This window comes from Papio anubis, chromosome 5 (assembly GCF_008728515.1).
Source record: "Papio anubis isolate 15944 chromosome 5, Panubis1.0, whole genome shotgun sequence".
In the NCBI taxonomy this organism is placed as follows: Eukaryota; Metazoa; Chordata; class Mammalia; order Primates; family Cercopithecidae; genus Papio; species Papio anubis.
The window spans coordinates 87187373-87212037 of NC_044980.1; the positions used below are offsets into that span (position 1 = coordinate 87187373).

The 24665-nt window shown below is 35.5% G+C and overlaps 1 protein-coding gene across 1 annotated transcript in view; it reads left to right on the forward strand.

Annotated features, from left to right (window-relative positions):
• The window catches only part of LOC116268621 (multiple C2 and transmembrane domain-containing protein 1-like), a 174877-nt gene that overhangs the window by 12344 nt on the left and 137868 nt on the right, over positions 1-24665 (forward strand). Inside the window, exon 7 of the mRNA XM_031666821.1 lies at positions 232-351. Coding sequence (XP_031522681.1) covers positions 232-351 — 120 coding nt within the window. The remainder of the gene's footprint in view (positions 1-231; positions 352-24665) is intronic.

Here is a 24665-nt window from a genome sequence, read left to right on the forward strand (position 1 = left end):
CAACCTACATGTTAACATTATTTTAAAAATTGTATTTAGTTAAGAAAGCAGTTCTTTTCACTTTCTCAGAAATAAATTCTTTAACTTGCGAGCCAAATTGTTTGGTATGTTCTTGTAACTTTATTAACTTTCTGAATCCTTTTTAAGTCACAATAAGCTTGAAGAATTTTGCAGTATATCTGATGGTTTTTAGTCTTGCAAATTATAATAATATTTTCATTTTCCTTACAGCTGCTACTAAGAAACTTTATCAGAATGAAACGTTGTGTCATGGTGCTGGTAAATGCTGCATACTACGTTAATAGTTGCTTTGATTGGGATTCACCCCCAAGGAGTCTCGCTGCTTTTGTGGTATGATCATACTGTATTACTTACATTGTTATTCATTAAATTCAGTAATCAGAGCTGCATGTTTCTGTGGCTATAGTAACAGTTATGTTGATGTGGCCATTTTAAAACTCCTATTTTAAGACTTGACTGGACAGATTTGCCGTGGGCAGGAACCTGATGGATTGTACAAGGTCTGAGTCTAAGAATACATTTTCCCCCCTCAGATTTCCGGAACGCAAGACATCTCAGCCAATGTATCATTTTCTCTGTGACAGTTAAAAAGTAAAATTTTACATATTGCATAATTCCAAACCCCAATAGGACAGCCAAGGAAAGTCCTCCATGTGAAAAATAATAATAGTAATAATCTCGACCATTCTCAATTTGATTTTATTTGTTCTGTAGTTATTTTTTTTTCAAGATATGAAAATCATTGGTAGTAGAATGCTGCCAGTGCTACTTGGTAATGCTTTAACATGCGATTCAGTTGGAAGTGGATATGACCTATTTAAGAGATGTTTTATTATTTCTGAGATTTCTAGCTTTTAAAAAGTCACTAGTGAGAATTCGATAGATCCAAAGAGTCCTTTAATATGTTCATCTTGTGGCCTTTTACTTTGATTATTTAAAAACTGCTGATGAGACCAACTGGCAGAGCTAGAATATCCAAAAGAATACTTTGCTCTGAGCTTTAGCTGGGATTTTCTTCTCTCACATTATTTTGGTTTATTCAGGATTTCAGTTTGAAGTTTAAGTAGAGTGGTTCTTTTGAAATCCTTTATTTTATTTTCATGTTTGTTCGAATATGAGTACCTTATGCTTCCTTATAGTTGCCAGTTTAGCAGAATACAACTTTATTATGGGGGCTTGCAAGAAGAGCCATAATTATAGTAACAAATCAACATTTTAGTATTACCATTCAAATGAGTGTATGCACATCTGTTTAGTACTTTGAGCTCTGTCTTCCTCTCAGGCCTTGTATGGGACTTTCATTAATGTCTGAGCACATGGAACAAAGAGTGTGTATGTCCTTTTGTGTTGTAAGTTACCAGAAAGTTAGGCAGCCTGCTTCCCATAGACATGTTGTTGTCTCCCTAAAGAAAGAGATTGTCATTGTCGTTAAGTTTTAGAAAAAAAAAAATCTCTCTCTCTCTGTCTCTCTCAATATTCTTTTTGTAGCTCTTTCTCATAATAAATATATTGTGGTACTATTAAGCAAACTTTATTCTGATTCTTCCCTAGCCAGGAGGTACTTTGACATTGATGAGAAAAAATGATATTGAGTTTCTATGTCTGTTTTGGACTATTACTTCCAGGTTCTATGGGGTCATATAACAGATGCAAAAAAAAAATTCTCCTGTAAAGATCATGCTGCCATTTTTGATTCACTCCTTCCAAAATCATTCCTCACAGCTGTTTGTAAAATTTGAAAGCACAGAAATGTAGATAATTGTATTATTTGTTCAGCAACATTCATTTTGAACACTTTAGCATTACGGTGTATTGTGTAAGTCTTCATAAACTTCTGACTTCTGGAGGTCACTTGAGTAAAATGAAATTCAAGATGGCAGCTTTTTTTTTTTGCAATTTCCTTTTGATTCTAAAAAAAACCACCTCAAGCACTGGAATTCTGACCAACTTATGTACATTTACATGATATTACTTGAGTGATTTGACTGTAAGGGGGTCAAATTTCACTGGAGAAGAAATGTAATAGTATTTGTCTTAGCTGGTAGTCAGTGTCTGATGGATTCAGTCCTATGAAACACAAGCTGAATGCAAGAGGCTTAAAAAAAAAAAAAAAAAAAAGAGGGAATCAGGCATAGTAAAGGTGGGAAAGGGCCTGCTGACACGGATGGTGAAAAAAGAGAACACGAACTACAATGTGAACACACAGTAAGAGTACTTTGGAGAAGAACCCAAAATTTTACCTGTATTTCACTGGAAAAAAAGAAGCTCTGAATCACATTCTATTGAATGTGATTAAAACAACTAATAACAAAACCAAATGTCATTTATTAGACCTACACTGGGAGTTCTATGAGAATGGGAACCCTGCCTTTTTAGCCTAGTACTCCAGCATCACCTGCACAGTATCTAGCACTTAGTAAGCTCCCAGTATAAATAGCTGACAAAATCAGTTGACCAATCTATGAACCAATCAGTTAAGCTGAAATCTTTTCTTATATGGAAAGCTCATTCTTCAATGATGCCAGATAAATAAGGGTTTGCTCTAATGAAGCTAGTTATTAAATCATGATAAACATAGCTTAGTACTATTGTAGCACATTTTCCTGGAGTTTCCATTTATATTCTAAACTACTTTATAATTCCTTATCAATCATTTATTCTAACCTCTGATTAAGTTCTAATATAAAAATATCCTTCCACAATAATGACAAAAACAACCACTAATATTTGTTAAGTACTTATTATGTGTCAAGGAACTGTTCTACATGCTTTAGCGAATTTAATATTCCCAACAACCTTATGACGTAGATAGTGTTAGTTTTCCAATATACAGAAGGAAGAAACTGAGGCACAGAAAGGTTAAGTAGCTTGCCCAAGGCCACACAGCAGATATTATTTCCTTTCTAAAAGAGTTTTTAAAATACATATACCTTGTAACTTTAATATCACAGCAGTTCTGAACAAAAACTACTTGGGATATTCATTCATCTTATAGATATTAAGTTATATATTTAAAATTAGGCCAGTTTATTGAAAAGAACAGCTTTCCATTAGGAGAAGGGTATGAACAGCACCCCGTTGTTACAAACACATTGTTTCCATCATGCCCTGTTGATAGATCATGTGTCTATTATCATAATATCAGTTCCACTTGGCCCACTTTTTTATAAATGCCACCGCCTCACAGAGCACAGGCATTTCTATCATTATATGGCTTGGTTTTAGGTCCAAGTCAGTAAACTTTATAATGTTTAAGTGCCTTTTTTCTATTCTATTTTAACTTTTCTTTTCTAATTTACTGTCCAAAAATAAATGTAGAATAATGAAATAAAAGTAAAAAACAATCTTTTTTTTCCTTTTAATCCCTATGTCAATTAAAGTAGAGAGAATAAGAAATGTAGGCTTAGGACAGTTCCAGCTTCTTTAACACTACCTCTATGCCACAGGGAAGAGTCAAAGCCAGCTGATGGTATTAGAGACAGGCATTGGTCTGGAAGGTGATGGATAAAATATAAGCAGACACGTTTCCGGGCGTGAGCTTATTTTGTGTGCAATGCGTTTGGTTTTAAAATTTTACTGTGAATATTGTCTGCCTAAGAATGAACACAGACATGTGTGGTACAGAAGGCACTGCTCGTCTTTGGGAATCATCTATTGTAGACATGGAAATGTCTCATAAATTGGGCCTAATTTTCATCAGGCTCTTGACCAGACATTTGTGTTCTTGTGGATGTCAGTGGGTGCAACATGGGGGAAGAAAGAGTGCACATTTTCTCTTTCTTTTCAGTACTGTCATTTCTCACTGTAATGAGCACAAAAATAATTGGACAACTGAGCTATCAGTAAAAGGACACACTTCAGTGTGCGTCAAAGAATTATTTTACAGGACAAACTTTAATCTTTAAATGTGATTGTAGATAATTTGTGGTACCATCTGTCCATTTGGAATTGTTTTAGCCTTTTCTGTCGTTATACAGTAAGTGCTGCTGTGTTTAACATTAACATTTGATATTTTACACATTTAATTTCTGTTCTGCTGTGTGGTCCTTGGGGAACGGAGCGCTAGTGCTACATGAGAGAGACAAAGTATTGATCAGTTAACATTTCAGCTACATTTATGTATGTCGCAAAATTAATGAAAATGCCAGACAAAAATGTCAGAGTGCACAAAAAGGTAGAATTTAAATTTGGTACTTTAATGAAAAGTCTTAAGATGTGCATTATCAAAAATGTCCTCTTGCCTTTAAAGTACAATTCCTAACAGAATAACTAAAGGGAGACACATATTTTACTTAGAGGAACAATGGACATGAATTATGAAGGGATGTCAACTCCTCAAAGTACCTTGTGTTCCAAAAACGGCATGTTTGAATGTTTAACTGTTAGTCATAAAATACATTTCTTTCTGTTCATTTCTGGAGGGCTACTGACTTCAGTCCTCTGTCCTGAGCAGCCTACGAGGCAGGTTTCCTACTGAGATTCTCTCCCTAGGTTTTCCTTGGTATTCATGTGTTCCTTTTGTGTCAAAACCAAGAATTCCCTCTACAGCAATTCATCGAAACTACTCTGGTTCATTATTTGTTTTTTTTTTTTTTTTTTCTGGGTCCTTTTCAAATGCCTAGTTTTCCTTTGCTTCCAGATAATTTGTGCTCCACCTTTATTCAATCCCCATTTTAGTAAAGGATCATATTTGGGACAACAGCTACTCCCAGAAAGCTGGGCCATTATGCGGAAGAGAGAAAAAACAAAGATGATGTATGCAAAGAATGACATGAGGCAGTTCTGTATAGCCAAATGATTTCTTTTAAAAAATGGAGGAAGCACAGCAAAGGAGGAGGAACTGGATTTGCGGAGGCAATGGGAATATACTACGATGACCAAAGACAATAGGCTCCTACAGACACCTTATCATGCAGAAAGTCTGCTGCTATTAAACAACATATGGACTTTTAAAAAGTTATTACAAACCCTAAGGACATCTAAAGTGGCTTTCATGATCAAGGATCAAAAGGGAGAATTGCTTAAGAAGAAGTATCAATGTGAAAACAAAGGCATGTCTACATCACCTGTAGTTTAAGTCTTAATATTCACATTAAGGCACAATGAAATGTAGGATAATTACATTGAACATATTGAAGGTCACTTTAAGTTTACAACAGAAATGTCGATTCTGAAAATTTAAGAGACAATAGTACTACTATACCAACAAAATTATGCTTCAAGTCTATGACAATTTTCAAATGATTTTTATAGAAGAGTTTTTGTTGTTATTGCTACAATTTTTTTTTAGCACTAGCAGAGAAGTTGGAAATGTTCTAGATGTAACTTTTGTTACTTTCCCCACAACAGCAAAAGAGAAGTACTCCTGAAAACCAAAGAAACAAGTACAAAGGCAAAATGATCTACAATTGATGGTCTTATTGTCATACTCATGAATTTCCCTAAAATTTTGTAAATATTAACTCCTAAGCCTTTTTGCCTATCTTACTTCATGTATGTTTCCCCTGACATACACACTTACTAAGCTTACTAAACAATACTTCCAATTTAATCTATACAAATTTAGAAGCTACAGTAAACATTTTCTCATAAATGTGCAAGTAAGGGAAGAAGAAAACCTATATAAAATTTCACTGATTTAAAATATTATATATTTTTAAGGTTGCCCGAAATTCCTTTTGCAGAGTCAAGAAGTATTGACACTTAGAGGTTTCTTGTGCCACAATTTTCTTTACAGTAAATAGATTGTGCACCCAATTCATCTGGACATGCTAGTACATCAAATTGCTACTCAAAATATACATTTTCCCCAAATTTATCTCAACTCCAGAGAAGAAATTTTTTACAAACATTGTCCAGAATTACATGAAAAATTGTAAATTAGATTTTCCTAAGTGTTGCCTTTCACAGTGCATTACATATAAATTCCTGCAATTATATAAAAGGCCCCCAAACAGTATAAGGTATGAATGAGCTAGGTTTCAGATTTGGTCACTATTGGCTAAAATCAACCCTGGATCTTAGGAAATATAGCAAACCAGGTAATAACAGAACAAAACATTTTCTCTAATCCTTCCTGAGGAGTGAGGCTTTAGTTCAGTTTGTGGGCCTGTTTAATTGTGAAGTTATTTTTGTTTTGTTTTTGTATCTGCTAAATCTACAATGCAATACTTGGCTCAAATCAGTGCTTCATTCTCTTTAAATGATGCCAACGTCCTTTTTTGTTTATTTTAATAGATGTCAGCAAAAGGGCTTTCTGCTCTTTGGAGGGAGATAATCACATAAGCCACAGGGTCTTCTACTCTCTGAAAGGCATATTTCTCCTAGATTTTATTTCATACTTACAAGAAGAAGAATTTAATCCCTGTAGCAGGTCATACTCATGTTTTCTATGATCCCTGCTCTTCTGCCTTTGTCCTCTAACATGGAAAGTAGTTAGAATGCTGTAATTTTGAAAACTTTTCTTCTGCGAGTGATTTGAGGAAAAGAAAATGATTTCATTTTTCCTCAGGTATAGTGCTATTGTTCTATGTTATAGTCAAAAAATTAACAAATATCACCAGCATAATTATGATACCATATTGAATCTCAGAATTAGCTTTCGCATGTGCCTCAATGGTGCTATCAATAAAAGTTGGAGTGGTGGAGGACACCAAAGCCTCGGTGTGTTTTTTCTGGCTGTATGGCTGCTGCCCCACTTCACTTCAGACTTCCTCCTTGCATTACTTATCTGGTCGTTTTAGCCCCCAGACCTTTATAAGACCCTTTAAAAATTGTTACATGGTCAATATTTTACAACTGAGTTGACTAACAACCAAAAAATTATAAAATAGTGAATCAGAGATGTCTCACTACCTGTCCACAGATTCCTAAACCAATGTTCTTGTCTTCTGAAGGATTTTCTACTTTGCAATTTTGATTTTAATTGTAAGAGACAGGCATGCTGAGCAAATTGGCAAGCCATATTCCATTGCAACATATTATGAAATAAAGTACTTTGCAAGGGAAAAAGTTTAAATAAATGATCTAATTATAGAATTTATGTTAGTAAAATGTAAAGTAGGAATAATAAGTCTTCTGTAGGGTTGTAAATTATAACAGAGATCCAGTCATTAATATGCTTTAGTCATTAAGTTCACTCTCCATGTGTTTTCATTCCCCTTTCTATCAGGTAAAAATTAAGAAATAGAGGCAGAATGCTTTCTGTTGTCCAATTTTCCTATGTTACTAGATGTGCAGATATTCGTTACAATTATGAATGTGTTCGTTAATTTACCAAGCAAGAAGCTAACCTGAAATGTTAAGGAAGTTGTTCCCATTTTACTTTGCCTTTTCTCTTGCCATCATTTATCACAGTTTAAATTGTAGTAAGAACTGGGAATAGACACAGCAGGCTTGGCCACAGGTGGGTCTGTGAGTGAAGACTCTGTGGTGTGTCTTGTACTTTGCTGTGATGACAGAGGTCCAACACTCAGCAAGTGGTAACACTGAGAGATCAATAACAGAGTAGTCATCAGTTATTGGCTCAAATAGCTAAAATAATGAAGAGAAAATCAGAGAAAAACTAAGAGGCAAGGAAAGACAGAAAGCATATCAAAGTGCAAATAGATATTTGGATTTGATAAATCAAAGTCAGCTCTCATTTTAAGGACAGGAATAAAATATTGTAGAGACAACGTGTGGCCTTTATTTGATCTTAAACCAGTGTTTCTCAATTTTTTTTTTTTTCCTGTTCACTGCCCTAAGGAGAAAAATTTCACTTGAGAGAAATTAAATACTAAGGGATAAGATTTTGTCGGGGGATATTCAGCTTTAGAGGGCCACAAATCATTATAACATCTCAGATTTCTGTTGCTTCCCCCAACCTCCACCTCAAGAACTAGTTTTTACCCCCTTGGGTGTCACATTGACCCCACTGTGAACGCATGCTCCAAATGAGGGTTAATACAAGTTCAACTACATTTATGTTTATACTCCTGGTGTTAAAGTTTAGTTTGGATTTTCTGTAGTTTGCATATCATATGAATTATTCCCATAGAGAACTAGTCTGGAGACAGAGAATTTGTGATGTCCATACAAAATTATTAACTATATTAGAGTCCAATTAAAGGACAGGTGTTTCTTTGGCTTTATAGAGATCGAAGAATTTGATCTTCCCTCTTACGCAAACCCATGTGAGGGTTTTCTTCTCTGTCCCAATTCCAAGCATGCACTGTTGGAGAAGTCCAGAAGTCCACATGAATTTGGACTAAGTAAGATGACTTCTCTCATTATGAGGGTTTGATGGGTTTTGTCCATACATTGCACTGTATTTATAGCTAATAGTTACACTTTATATTTTTAATGAATATTATGTCAGACATATAAACATATATTTCCTTAGGTTTAGTTACCTATTAGATCTTCATTGGAAGTGTTGGGGAAGGGGGAAAGGATTTATAATAGGAGAGTGATTGAAACAGTGAAGATAATTGTTCTGCTGGCTGTTTTGCATGGCAAGTTACCCAGTTCACCATAGGTCAAAAAAATTTTACTATTGTAATTTACCAGTAATATGTAAATATGTGATGTTTTATATCCCATGTTCCTATATATAAGTAATCTTCATGGATTTTCCATAGTTAAGGCATTCTGTACAGTTCCTGCCAAGCATACTTCAGGCAATTCTTAAATGTTTGAAATAAGAATTTTTCATCCAGTGTTGTCATAAAATGTCAGCAAATTAAACAATACTTCCCTTAGTCAATTAATCTTTTAGATTGAACTTAAAATAATAGATCACCAAGGTTAAAAGGAATGCATTAATTACCACAAATTAATATACTGGTTGTATAAGAGAGGTGTTATATTTTGAAGTGATGTTAGTAGAGTAATGGCTAGCACTCAGAAAAGTAATTCATAAATGTAGAAGTTCAGATAGCTACATTTTCTTTTTCTAGTTAGGCAGCAACATTGAAAACTTAAAGAAAGTCAGTATATATCTGGTTTTGTTTAAATTCTTTTTGTTTTGCTTTCATTATGTTTCATTAACACAAAATAATTGTACATATTTATGGGGTATAGTGTGGTATTTCCATACATGTATACAATGTGTAATGATCACATCAGAGTAATTAGCATAAGCAGCACCTCGAACATTTATCATTTCTTTGTGTTGGGAGCATTCAAAATCTTCTAGCTATTTGAAAATATACAATAAATTGTTGTTAATTATAGTCGCCATACGCGGGTGTTGAACACTAGAACATGTTCTTCCTATCTAGCTATACTTTCGTATGTGTTAACCTCTGCCTCTACCCTTTCCCTCACTGCCCTTCCCAGCTAAATTTTTTTAAATAGAGTTTTGTTCCTCTATGGCAAGAGCCTATTGCACACCTCAGCCAGGAGGCTGGTATTTTAAGAGAGCCCTTTAACCTAGGTTCTACTGGCTTGACTGAGTGTGCACTTTTTCCTTCATTTTTTAATTCTCAGAGTATCAGACTTCTATCACAGTTCTATTTCTGTCTGAAATCTTGGCTGATATGTAGTTAAAATGGAATGTTTACCATGTAGACTCCAAACCTCCAAACAAAATGTGGAGGTCTGTTTTGTAAGACAGTTGCTTAGACCTCGGAACACATTTCTCCACGGTGGAAATGTCATAGATCATGACATAGAATCGCTTAACAAAGCCTACTGATCCCTTCATAGAGTTCTAGCTGTAGAATGGAAACATCACATGGAGAAAGTAAATTCAGTGGAATCCTGGCTTGGTGTTTGGAATGCCAGAACCCATCTAACCCAAACCCAGCTTCAGGATAGCGCAGCTTCCTAATGCAAGGATACGGAGCCTAAAAGTTGGAGATTGTGTGGGCTTTTAATGGTGCAGAGGAAGTCATAGAATGGTACAACTGGAAGGGAGGTTAAAGATTGTTTTACAGGACAGGAGACCGAAGTGTTAAGAGGTAAAATGACTTACTAACATAGTAACTCTCGTTTTCCCCCAATAACTAGTAATGGAAGCTTCAAAGACAGCAACGATGAGAAGAAAGGTGAAGTTTGTAAGTTAAATTGTCTTTAGTTAAGGGAAGCCAGGTGTCTGCCATTGTCCTGTAGAATTCTAAGTGTAAAATTGGACTGCTGGTCCTTGGTATTTCCTGTTAAGGAATGTGTTGATCTGGGAGGGCTAGAATTGCCGACTTGATATAATACGTCGTATGCAACCTGCTTAGTGTTATTCCTGCAGTGTAAGTAATAAGTGTGTACCTTATGTTTTGATGAACTTTTCTGTTAGCAGAAATCACATCACACTATAGCTCCACAAAACACTGCAGAGATGTGTGTATAGTAATCACGAACTCTTAAAGAGTTCACTGTGTGTTTAAGGCATATTTTAGACAAGAAATATTATATGGCCTCCAAGTAGTATAAATGACGCTTTCCCCAAAAGTAAATGTCGACTCATTAAGAATATATTTCCCAGGTTTCAAATATATATTTTCACTGAGTTGCTTAAACAGCTTAAACTACCTATATTGATCTATATTGATTAAATGGTAGCTAAGATGAACCTGTCCGTGGCCTAAATTTTCATTAGACTAAATAAATGCCAGGAAAAAGTGTGTGTATTTGAATTACTTAGAAAAACTGGTGACCCAGCTTCATTGTATTGCTGTCTTTCTAAATTTCCTTTAAACTTATATGGATCCAAATTATTCCAGCATAAAATTCAACAACATAATGGAATAGCATATTCCTTTACAAAGTAGTGGCAGTACTGAAATAATAATTTGGGCGTATTTTGAGATATTATTTGAATTCAGAAGGTGTTGCCCACTTTGTTATTTAAGTTATGTGAGGTATAGTTTGCTAGACATTTGGTGCACAAATTTATTGCTATTGGAGATACTGGAGTGAAGAAAGAGAAATCATCTGTATGAAATGCTTTGACATCCTTAAGTAGAAGGACCTGTGGATAATTTAAACTTGAATAATATTTGGCCACAACAACATAGGTTTTTGTTTCTGAGAACTATGTACTCCTTCAACGTTTGTATTAGTATGAAAAAGTATTTATCTTAAAATTATTATTAGATAATATTCGACTGGATTTAAGAATAGGAGGTAATTCACAAGAAAAACTGTTCCATCAGCGTTTGTCACAAATGCCTGGCTCTCCAAAAATGTACTGAAGACATATTTAATAAGACTTGGGTTCTATTTCTAATTGGCTGGAATGTTTAACCTAAGTTTAAGCAACTAGAAAATACAACAGATTATAAACTGAAAAATGTCATTCGTCAGTATTTTTAATCCATTACCAGAGCCAGTGACAGGAAATAAACTCAGGCTGTTCTGCTCAAGATGCATTTCACTTGCCATTAAGAGATCTTCCCTCGTTTTCATGCACACTCAATAAAGCTGTGTTGAGTGGCTGACTCAGATGACTTCAGCCGCAAAACTTGAAGTTAAAGCTATAATATTGTAAGAGAAACCCCCAACAGTAGTATCAGATGAAGCTGAGAATAAAGGTGGTGTATCAGGCATCATAAAAGGGTGAATGGGGGATACATTTATGTCCTCTTCTATCTGCTGTGAGATCCATACACAAGATTCACACTCATTATTCTCGTCATCTTAATGAGATCAGTGTGGGAACATTTCTCTCCTTTCTCTCTGACTGTCAGAAATGGGTTACTCCATTATTTCTCCTTCCTCTCTCTGCTTTTAAGGGACTAGTTATATTTTCTTGAAAGGCCAGAAATGTTAACTGGTTGCAGCAGGCAGCCCCAGAGTGTCGCATATAAAAGCTTAAGGCTTTTGGTAGAGGCCACAACGTCAGTCTCTTTCTTGCTCTCACTTTCTTTTTCTCTCACACGTGCTTTTATTTCCTTTTAGACTTTTGTTATTTGCCGTATTTCCCAAGGTGTTTCCCTAGAAAATAAAAGATAATTTATCCATCTTTCCTGTATAAAGTACCTGAGTATTACCTCTGATTGCTATCCCCCTTCTCATTGGGTTTGCTGCTGTAATTATTTTTTTACACAGTCTTCCTAAACCAAGTCTGAATGCAATTAGTTCAAGTGTCCATGCCATGCACAAGCCCAGCCTTGAACTCAAAGAGGTAAAATTGGCAAGGGACCAACTTCTAATGCATTTTATCCTCAAATAAATTTCCAGATATGTCAAGAAACAGTCAATGTTTACAATTAAAGCTGCTAGGAGATATTTTTTATCGTGTTTGTAGATGGCGAATTTCCTTAATCCTTAAGGGCAATAACCAGAAATTATGGAAATATGATTTAAGTGATCTAGGTCTATTGATGATTATATTGTAACCACATTGTTTTTGGAAAAGCTTTCCTTTATAGAAGAGGAATGTTAGAGGATTCCCTTTGACATGATTGAAAAATTTTAGAGTAGGCATTTTTAATATTTGCTGCCCTCTTAATTATTACTTGTTTAATGTCCCACTGTTAGCACAGGGATTATGAGTTAATAAAAATGTCATAGTATTAGTGTATAAAACACTATATAATTTTCCCCAGGTAACGATTAACAGCATAAGGCTATATTAACAATATTCTTAGTGTACAGTTCCTAAATGTATTTGATTCTCATCTTTTAAAAAGTAATTTTATACTGAAATTCAGTAATAAAATATTTGAGAGATTTAGTTAAGCTAGCTCGTGGAACCTTCTTAGGTATATGAATTTTTTCCAGTGGTTTATATTATATTGTTATATAAAATATCATTCTATTTTAAAATTAATCTGAGAGTTTTAAATGTTGTCTTAACATTCATCAGAGAAACCTTATTGAAATTCTCAAAGAGCTTGTTTATCTCATCACGGTGTTTGTTAAAACAGTTCAAAAATAAAATTAATAAGCCATTAAGTCATGATTACGTAATGGTTTTGTTCACATAGATAATAGGTTCCCTTTTCCCTCTTTCTTCTTAAATAATGTCTTTCTGGCTTTGTTCTGTGGCTGCAGCAGGCTGTTAGTATGTATCTTTATACCATCAGAATGAATGAGATATATCTGTATAAATTATTGATTCACTTGAGCCTACCTCGGTAATTCAGAGCTGAAAACTCTGGCAGCTTATCTAATAGAATGATATAACTGGCAGACTGAAGTTACCTACCACAGCAACAATTGCCAGTTGGGGGGTCAAATGCCCTTTGACCTTTATACCTGAACACCTGCAAATTGAGCTGTATCCCATTCAGAATTTTAAGAACAGGTTCATTGTCACAGGAAGTAGAGTTTGTTTCTTGGAGAAAATTATGCCAGTTCTAGTTCTGAATGAAAGACAAGGCCTTTATTACTCAAGGGATATTAGGGCTGACTGCTTTTTTGAGAAAACAAATTTGCTGTAACTTTATCTGTAATTTAGTCCTGAATGGGTGCAAATAGACTGCACATTGTATGGAGCAGAAAGAAGAAAACAGGGGTTTGTTAAAGCCATGCAAGGGCTATGTAACCATTATATTTCCGGGGGAATTCTTATCAGAGTTACGGGTTATAAGGGGGAATATTTTGGTTACATCCTTAGTATCAAACACCTGTTTAGAATTTTAGTTTAGAATGACATTGGAAAAGAACATTTTTTTTTTGTCTGAAATTGTGGATGATGAAACACCCATCTCCTGAAAGTTACTAGGTAGGCTTTGACATGGAGGCTGCCCCATCCAGAAACCACAGAAATGATTCAAGTCTCTACACGAGATTGAATGCTAGGCTTAGACCTAGTCGGACTATGTTGATTTGTTTCACTTTTATAGAAAATCAGATTCATAGCTTTGTATACTCTTTCCAATTAAAAAATAAATCCTATGAAATATTATTTGCATAAGAATTTGATTTAAGCTTTGCCAATGCTGAAAGTAAGATGAATGTTTTGAGTAAGGGACAAGAAAAAGCATACTTCCCCTGATGAGCCTCCAGGTCACACAGTATGGGGACTAATGGATCATATATTTTTATTTATTTATTGGAGAAACTCATCCCTCAAGTTGGTCACCCACTCCTTAGTCTGGAAGCTCGGTAATTGTCATAGAAACACTCATTTTTACAGTGTTAGAGTTGATCACTGACATGGAACCAGACGAGGTAATCAAACATCTTAGCCATATGCTTGTTCTAAGTTCCAACCTAGTCAATTAGCACATTTTCTATTAAAAACTTGGTTGTAATAGGTCTTCATTAGCCAGCAGTTGCCATAATTGAATAGTTACTCAATTATTCCATTCCCCAACCTCATTTTCACTTCTTTTCAGACTCTAAGTAGGAATATTTCCAAGAACATTCATGATCCCCACCTCAAGCAAAATTCATGACCCCTACCTCAAACAAGCTGTTAGAGGTTGATCCAGGTTTTTAACATTTAATTTTTCTTACTGTGTTTTGGCATATGTAACTAAGCCCTGGGGCTCTCCTTTCTTTTGTTTATTTCATAATGTCTCGTGTTTCTTTACTAAGTAAGGAGGGAGAAATCATCTATGGTAAAGCCCCATAGATGAAGTGTCTCTAGAATGTGACTACTTTTCTACCCTTAAACCCATCCCATCTTCACCTTCCTCCAGTCCGCCTCCCAGACACCTGTCTGGGCATGTCATTATTCTGATATTACCTCCACTATCTGCATGACATTCCCTGCCACCATCTGCCTGTGTCTACCACATTTCACATCACTGAAACTCACCTGTCCCTTAAGACTTGTTCCCTGCAACTTTCAGGATGTCAGCTAATCTGATGATCATATCTGTTATCCAGAGGTGGGAATAGGGCCACCCCTAAATAGCATGTGCACATTTTATCACTGGCCTTGTGGACAGAGTATTTCTCATTTCCTTAGGTGTCCAAGTTCTTATGTACAAGCAGGTGTAAAAGGTTGTAATTGAGATATCAGAGAGCAAGTAGAGCAGTAGAGTAGCCCTCAGATAACACCAGGTAGGAAATTTCTGTTCTAGCCACTCACAGGGATGTCCTTCTTGATGAAAATTGTACCTCTTCTTTCATTATAAGACGATAAATATGAAACAACCTGGATGAGAATTTGTCATAAGGGTTTTCTGAGCTGGGTAACCTCATTGCGCTTTTCTCTATGCAATACAAAGTAAGCAAAAGCAGCTACCTGCCTAAGAAGTGTAACAAGCCACACTTGGCTTAAAAACACACAGTTGAACCTTCTCTGCATAATGAAACATCATAGCTGCAAATTGTCAGCCATCAGAATAGCACGTGAAAAGAAAGGATAAAATCAAAGCCATACTAACATTCCTGCTATTATCCATTCTCTGGAACACAGGAGAGTCCTTTCTAATGCATCCATCCTCACTGACCAAGTCTTTGTGATTTAGATTTGTAGGCTGAATTCAATGTAAGAATATAAATTGTTTCAAAGATGACAGATTACAACTGGTTTCTCTCCCCCGCCCCACCTACCCACAACCCTCGTGTTCACCTTTATAACAATTTTTTTTTTCAAAAAGTAATGTGGTTTAAAAATCATTTTAAGTTGCCCAACGTAAATGATAAAATCAAATATTGGATTCACAAACAATAGCCTTTATTGGTTTGTGACAAGTGATCCATCTTTTTACATTAGTGCAGCTTTCTGAACCAGATTATTTTTCATAATTGATAATTTGTGAGTCATATATTTGTTATCTGTTCTTTTATGGCTTTGAAAATAGTGAACAATGCCAAAGATCACGAAGCTTTTATAAAGAAAATTATTTTAGTGAAGTTTATAGGCTGGCATTTTCTGAAAGTATGTTCCCAATAAGTTTTGCAGAGAATGTAACAAAGATAAAAGTAACATCCCTTGCTAGAAAGAGACCTGACAGGTCTAGAATTCATACTGATAATAGGAATTTAGTTTTAGGAATTGTTCATATTTAGCATGAGAACAACAAAAATAGATACATTTTTTAAATGTTAAATACAGTCTGCAAGCTAAGAAAAATAGTTTTGTTACATATATGGGCAATTTTCCCAATACCTTGCTATGAGCATTAAAATTACACCAACAGAATAATGACACCATTTCTTTCAATCAATAATTTTCATTGATTTTGATAGATAGCCTTAGGATAAGTATCCTCCAACTATAACACAATTTTTGTCTTATTCAGTTTTATATTTTGTTCCTAAAACATCTAAAATGCAGTAGGAAAATTCTTACCCCTTATTATGGTTTATGATTATGTTATGGGTAGAATTGGGGGCTCTCCACATGAATTTATTTGCCCCAGGTAAATAATAATAAGGTCTTTAAAATCTCTGTTGCCTAAGAGGGCAATATAAAAAACTTTTTACCCTTAATTAATAATTCTCTCACACACTCTAAACATTTTCGCTAATTCTGTTCACAGTTGTACTGACTGAACAAAATATGAATCCATTGGAAAAGTAACAATATAATTTACTCAGAACTATATGGGAAGAAAAGTATTTTTAGATGAATTAAATATTAATTTGACAGAAAACTTGTATGAATCTGCTTTTACAAATTATGTTGTTCTTTCTTCAATGTTTATTGAAATTTTGGCTCAACAATTTAATTATAGAGAACTATTTCTATGAAAAACATCACCTACTTAATTAAAATAAAATTGAGATCATTAATCATTACATAATTATATGATGATTATGTACAATTAAATACCATATATAAAACATTTACTCTTCATGAGACTGCAACAGTAGGGAAAGAAAACACCTGTAGGTTAATACCTCCACCACTTCTACTTATAAACATATGGATTCTATTACACACATTTATTACATCACCTAATTGCTTAAAATTCATACTTTAGTTGAGGGAAATGCTGAACAATGTCCAGTTGTCTATAAATCAGAATAAACTCGCATATGTATTTCTCATAAGTGCCTTTTCTTTGATGATTTTGTTATATGTGACCTCTTTAATTGAATTTCATCTACGTTTCTTCTAAATATTTCAAAAATATAATTAAAATGTTTATTATTCAAAACCAAAATTAAGTAGAAGAATAGTGTTGTTTCCTTATGCAACCTGAACATGTGCTAAATTGTGTTTAAAATTAAGGATGTGTGGAACATCTTTATCAGATAGGCAAACAGAATGTTTAAACTGTATAAATAGCAATATTAAAGATGGGTAACGTTCCTCTATGCATATCTTTAAAAATGTTGCCAGTGCTATTTAGCATCTCTAACACTGTGAAGAAGAATTTGCTCTACCTTTTCAGATGTTGTGTTGGCCTCATTTGTGGCATGTGCAGTGATAGTGGGATATGTTTATTTGTGCATATGGAGTGACAGATTGTTGATGTGTTTTAACCATAATATATTATTCAGTTTTGAAACCTACTCTCTTTAGAGTTGGAATTTCTTTATAATTGAAGGGAAAATGCATTTCTAATAACTTGCCTTATAGTTTTAAAGATTTTCATTTTTAAAGTGACTCAGCATATTTCATAAAATGTGGACTGTTTTATAGATTAGTGAGAATTTAGTGTTAATTCGATATATTTTTGCCACTAAAAATCAGATTCCTTTCTTGTAAGATGGACTAGTATCTGTGCTTCCTAACCAAAGTATTCAATATTTTCTTAAAGAAGAAATAGTTTAAAAAGATATTATCTCTAAATTACTCTAAATATTGCATGTAGATAGTTCTGAACAAATACATTTTGAAAGCTATGTGGAGTCAGGGATTATGTAGTATACACTGTACCCTTCCCCCACAACTGCTGCCTCACGAGGTTTGTTCAAACCACGGAAACTAATTCCAAATTTTGTGATTGATCACTCTACCAAAAACAATTAAAATTATCAATATTAATTCTATGTAGGATTTACATGGAGAATCTACAGAGATTTAGAGGTATTATAATACATTATTGAGAGAAAAACGTTTCCCCTTCAGAAAAGCAATGCACATTATTCAGAAAGAAAAGAAACCTTCAAAAGCAAAAAAGGGAAATTATACAAAACTCTAAAACTAGATGGTAGTTTTTAAAACAAAAACTGTCAATCTATATCCTAGTGTGTAGTATGCAGTCTTTACATGTTCCTGGGCTTAGCAACTTGTCCGTAAATAACTTACATGCCATTATATAAAATTGTTTACCTATTTTCCTCCTCCATGCTAATTGTCTTGTATGTCATTCTGCAGTTTAGCCTGTAGGTAGCAATCTTGCACCACAAAAGCTCTCCATTTACTCACTTGCACTGGAAAAGCTTGCACCATTACAGATCCGTTAAATGTAAGCAGCGTTATTTGCATAAATTCCAGACTTTGATGATGGTCTGTGATCTTTGTAGCCTACCGATTACTTATGCAGTTGTTGGGCCTTAAAGTTCACGATTTTGCTCAGAGGTGACTTTACTTTGCATTGTGACTCTATATAGGTGGGAAACCGCAGAATGGTTGGGTGCATGCCCCGGAATCTTGAAAATCATGAGGCCTCTTTCTGAAATGTAATGCTTTGTTTTTCATACAGCCCTTCAGATTTATTTTTTAATCCACAAATCTTCTAAAATAGAGAATAACATTTTAGTACTTACGTAGCAAAGATTACAAAAGTGTGCTTCTGAAGTCAGTTACCCTCTCACATGCAATGAGGTCATGCTGTTACCATCTCAGAGCCTTTACCAGCTTAGACCTATTTAGTCTTACTTCTGTGAAGAATAATTAAAAGCCAAAAGAACCAGCATTGTTATTGTGACTAGTTATATTCAAATAATTACTGCAAAGTGCCATTGCTTGTGTATTTTTTAAATGGCAAAGACTTTCGTTCTTTTCTTTGCAGCAGTTTTTTTGGAATTATTGACAGCATTGTATTAAACAATTGCAGAGCCTATGTTCCATGCCAAAAAATACCTTTATTTCTGTTTCATGGGTTGAAAATAGTACATGATGTTTTTAGGATTATAACTTTTGATGTATTTCAGAAAGCTGGTCCTCTTTTTGTTAACATGGCTATCTGTCCAATTTTGATCCACTTTTGTTCCTTCATTCCTTCCTTTAACCCTTCGCCTGTGTACCTAGTCAGCTGCCAGGCTCTGCTCTAGATTGGGACTCCAAATTGCTTACTACCTGACCCCTGTGAGACAGAGATGGAAGCAGGCTACAGAGAGGAGATATTTGAGCTGGGCCCTAGAGGATGAATAGGAGTTAGATGGTAAATAATGGTTAAAAAAAAAAAAATTTGGCAGAAGAAATAAACAGCACATATTTATTCATTAGTCCTACTAGAAGAGGTTTAATTAGCACCCAAATAATAATCAGTTCCAGAATAAAGTATTTGTTTTGTTCTATTAGCATGTTATTATTACTATTGAAATGCCAATTAATAAAGTACCTATGAAAAAGTTTATATTTTATTATAATCATATGTTACTAAGGAAGGAAATAAGTTTTAATTACACTAAAATCCTATCAATGTATTTTAGTTCACACCGATGAGTGTCTAGTTCTAGTATATTTTTGTGGAGTTCAAAAAAATTATAAACTCCCATTCCTGCATATATTCCTTTGCTACCAAAGAACCCAGTGGATTTTTAGAAAATTGAGCCTCATTTATTTCAGGAATCCTTTGAACAAATTGTTTCTGAATGATTGTATTTCTTAATATGGAAGATCATAGTTTGTATTAAATTATAGTAATAAGAGGGAAGAGAACTAACCTTTTATCAAAACTATATCAGCATATTTCAAATTGTTAGTATTTTAAGTTTCAGGTGTTGACATACAATTTCTTGAACAGTGGAATAATTTCTGCAAAATAAGATGCACTCTATTGCTAATGTATTGACAAATTAGTTATTGGCAATAAATAAAAATGCAGACAAATCATTTAATTATAAAATAGTTTTATTTATTGCCAATAGATTAGCAATACAATGCATCTTATTTTGCAGAAATTATCCCACAGTTCAAGAAATTGTATGTCATCAGCAACCACCTTTGTTAATAAAACTTCAACTACTTACTTTTCTGAAATTTGAAATTAATTCAGTCATCATAAGAAACTTATGTCTGTTATTGCATTTGGAACCCGTCATGCCTACTTCTTATAATACCTGTGAAAGTTACAGAGTGCAATTTCAGGAACAAGAAGAGCTTATTGTTTGTGAAGAGTAAGTAGGCTTTGATTCCATGGATCAGTAGTTACTAAAGCTGCAGCTGGTTCACAACAAATATTCACATCTTAAGTGATTAGATAGAGAAGGCATTTTCTCCGAGGGTGACCCCCAAGGCTGTAGGGTGAGGGGAAAGCTCAGAAATAAGTAACTTGAGTGACTTGGAGGTTTTGAAGAGTCTGGCAGACACTGTGACAAGAAAGCTAACTTTAATGGGGAAAGAGGATTCTTTATTTCTTAATGTTACACATTTGATTTTAGATATTTATTTTTACAAGACATTCTGGTGATAAAACTTAATGACATATTCCTTTATTAAGTGTAGCTGATTTACATGTTGGTTATAATCAGTTTCAGGAATAGTTTTAAATCATTATTTTTTTAGTTTGCTCTTTTCAACTCTGAAAATGTTCCTTCTATTAGCTACAAATGTAGATCATCTGTCAGCCCTCCTGTCCACCTGCTCACCAACCCCTCCCCAAACCAAGGCTTAGGATGATACCAAGCAGGTGAAGGACCTGCAGTCTCAAGAGATCAGTCTTATCTGAGCTAAATGAGGCTGAAGTTGCAGATGAAAACAGAAGAGTGGAAAACAGGTGCTTGAGCAGGTGGGTTTGTGATCTTTTGCCATTATACTGGTTCTCATAGTTTTAGATCATCGTAAGAAGTAACAGAGTTTCCTCTGTTACAGAAACATCTGGGGCATCCTCACAACAGGAATTGACCCTGAGGGGTGATGAACTTGATGTGGTAGGGATATCTCCCTCTCTAATTTATACCCCCAACATATATATATATATATGTGTGTGTGTATATGTATACCCACATTGCTACTTCTTAATTTGATCAATAAAGATTTTTACCCCTCCCCACCATCTCCCCAGATCCATTCCTTTGTGTGGGAGACAGGCAAAAGGCAAAGAATCCATCTTTGTTCTTTGTCAAGCCTCAGAGATCCCATTTCCAGGGGACTGAGATAGATACATCTCAGAGCTAAGTAAAATATCAGAAATTTGACCTTTTATTTTTCATTTTCTCAGAAGATGTAGAAATACCCTTAGAACAGAAATAGAAGTATAGAAAAGGACTTAGAGCAGGCACTACATAGGAAGATCAACTTTGTTTCTTTTTTAACAGCTGAAAGAATAAATGGGTTCCACTATTGATAAATGAATAATTGTTGCATTGATTAGTAAGAACATAAGAGCCAGCTGCTTGGCAGAGTGCATGGAACGCTGAATAAGTTCTTAGAACAGTGCTTCTCAGCCTTTGATGTACATACATATCACCTGGGGATCCTGTTAAAAGGCAGAGTGTAATTCAGTAGGCGAAGGGTAGAGTTTCTAGGTTATGCTGATGCTGTTTTATTAGAAAACAAAATGTTGGACGTTTAGCACATAGGTTTGCAAATTTTAGCATGATTCAGAATCACCTGGAATGCTCTTAGGAGCACAGAAATCTGGGCCCTGCTCCCAAGTTTTCTGATGCTGTAGAGTGGGAATGGGGCTCAAGAATTTGCATTTCTAACAAGCTTTCAGGTGATGCTGCTGATGCTGGTCCACCGAACATATTTTGAGAACCACTGGTTACTCTACTGGATGCTTATTAGAATTACCAAGGGTGCTTTAGAAGACCACACACACACACACACATACAGAAACACATACATGCCAGAGACACACACAGAGTGCAGTGTCTGCCCTTCAATGATTCTGGTTTAATTGGTCTTGGATAGGGCAGAGGCCTGGTGACTCAAATCCAACTCTCTTCAGGTTATTCTTTTTAAAAAAACTTTTATGTTTCGGGTGACGTATGTAGGTTTGTTATTATAGGTAAACTGCCTGTCACAGGGTTTTGGTATACAGATAATTCTATTACCCAGGTAGTAAGCATAGCACGTGATAGGTATTTTTTCTGATCCTTTCCCTCTTCCTATTCTCCATTATCACATAGGCCCCAGTGTGTGTTGTTTCCCTCCCTGTGTCCATGTGTTCTTGTTGTTCAGCTCCCACTTGTAAGTGAGAACATGTGGTGCTTGGTTTTTTTGTTCTTTTGTTAGTTTGCTGAGGATAATGGCCTCCAGCTCCATCCATGTTGCTTCAGAGGACCTGATCTCATTCTTTTTATGGATGTGTATTATTCCATGCTGTGTATGTACCACATTTTCTTTATCCAGTATACTGTTGATGGACATTTAGGTTAATTCCATGTCTTTGCTATTGTAAATAGTGCTGCAGTGAGCATACATGTGCGTGTGTCTCTATGATAGAATGATTTATATTCTTTTGGGTATATACCCAATAGTGGGATTACTGGGCTGACTAGCAGTTCTGTTTTAAGTTCTTTGAGGTATTGCCACACTGCTTTCCATTATGGCTGAACTAATTTACACTCCCACCAGCAGTGTATAAGCATTCCCTTTTCCTCCACAACCTAACCAGCATCTGTTATTTTTTGACTTTGCATTAATAGCCATTCTGACTGGTGTGAGATGGTATCTCATTGTGATTTTGATTTGCATTTCTCTAGTGATCAGTGATGTTGAGCATTTTTTCATATGCTTGTTGCCCACATGCTTTTAAAAAGTGTCTGTTTACAGCTGGGTGCGGTGTTCATGCCTGTAATCCCAGCACTTTGGAATGCCAAGGAGGGTTGATCACCTGAGCCCAGGAGTTTGAGATCAGCCTGGGCAACATAGCAAAACCCTGTCTCTACAAAAAAAAAAAAAAAAAAATTAGCTGGGCATGGTGGTGCATACCTGTAATCTTAGCTACTCAGGAGGCTGAGGCAGGAGAATTTCTTGAGCCCAGGAAGGGAAGGTTGCAATGAGCTGAGATCATGCCATTGTACTCCAGCCTGGGTGACAGAGTGAGACCCTGTCTTAAAAAAAAAAAAAGTTCATGTCCTTTGCCCACTTTTTAATCTGATTGTGATTTTGTTTGGCTATGTCCCCACTCAAATCTCATCTTAAATTGTAGCTCTCATAATCCCCACCTGTCTTGGAAGGGAGACAGTGGGAGGTAATTGAATCACGGGAGCTGGTTTTACCCATGGTGTCCTCGTGATAGTGAATAAGTGTCACAAGATCTGACAGTTTTATAAAGGGCAGTTTCTCAGCACACGCTCTTTTGCCTGCTGCCACATAAGACGTGATGTTGCTCTTCCTTCACCTTCCACCATGATTGTGAGGCCTCCCTAGCCATGTGGAACTGTGAGTCCATTAAACCTCTTTTTCTTTATAAACTGCCCAGTCTTGGGTGTATCTTCATAGCAGTATGAAAATGGACTAATACAGGTTGCTTTTTGCTTATACATATAAGTTCCTTCTGATATTCTGGATAATAGATCTTTGTCAGATACATAGTTTGCAAATATTTTCTACTATTCTGTACATTGTCTGTTTATTCTGTTGATAGTTTGTTTTGTTGTGCAGAAGCTCTTTAGTTTAATCAGGTTCCATTGGTCAATTTTTGTTTATGTGCCCTCAGGTTATTCTAATGTGAAGTCAAACTAGAGGGCCTACTAGGTTTCTTCCAGGAAAGGATGTGTAGTAAATTGGAAAAGGAAAAACTGAATAAAGAGAGGGAAGAAAAAGAAAAAAGAGAGAGAGAAGGAGACAATCTCAAAAGATGGAAAAAAGAAACCAGAAATTGGTGTGGGAGGAAGGGAAAGAAATAGTAAAGATCTATTTTTAGAAAATCATCAATATAAAGTAAAACTTGTGAGTGCAGGAGGTTCAGATAAGTGTTCCTACAGCCAGCAGTTGGGGAGCTGCTGGGATTCCATTGAGGCTGACATCCTGATGCGCTTCATTCCTTCTTACCCTTTCATTGCCTCCTGCATGATTCTCTACTTCCACAAGCCCAGAAGGAAAAGCAGGCTCTTAAAGGAGCACCCACGAGTTTTATTACTCCTAGAGTGGATGAGTGCAGCTATAGAAGTAAATTAATAAAATGAATACAAATGAAATGTCCACGTTTGTTGAAAAAAATGTAAATTTCCTTAACTCTCCAATTCCTTCTTTTAAAGAATGACAATGGAAAGCCTTGTCAGTTCCCAACAGTGATGGCAGCGTTAATGAGGGAACATTCAAGAAGCAGAATGAAATAAAATATAAGAGGAGGGTGGCCTTTTTTTTTCTTTTAGACAGAGTCTCGCTCTGTCACCCAGGCTAGAGTGCAATGGCGTGATCTAGGCTCACTGCAACCTCTGCGTCTGCCTTCAAACGGTTCTCCTGCCTCAGCCTCCCAAGTAGCTGGGATTACAGGCACCGCCACTACGCCCTGCTAATTTTGGTATTTTTAGTAGAGATGGGATTTCACCATGTTGGTCAGGCTGGTCTTGAACTCCTAACCTTAGGTGATCCACCTGCCTTGGCCACCCAAAGTGTTGGGATTACAGGCGTGAGCCACTGCACCTGGCCGAGGGTGTCCTTTCACAGTCCTTTTTGGTACTTGTCTCTTCTATAGCCTGAGCAGCTGCTTCCAGCTAATCTACTGGAATGTTTAGAGACATAGCAAAAA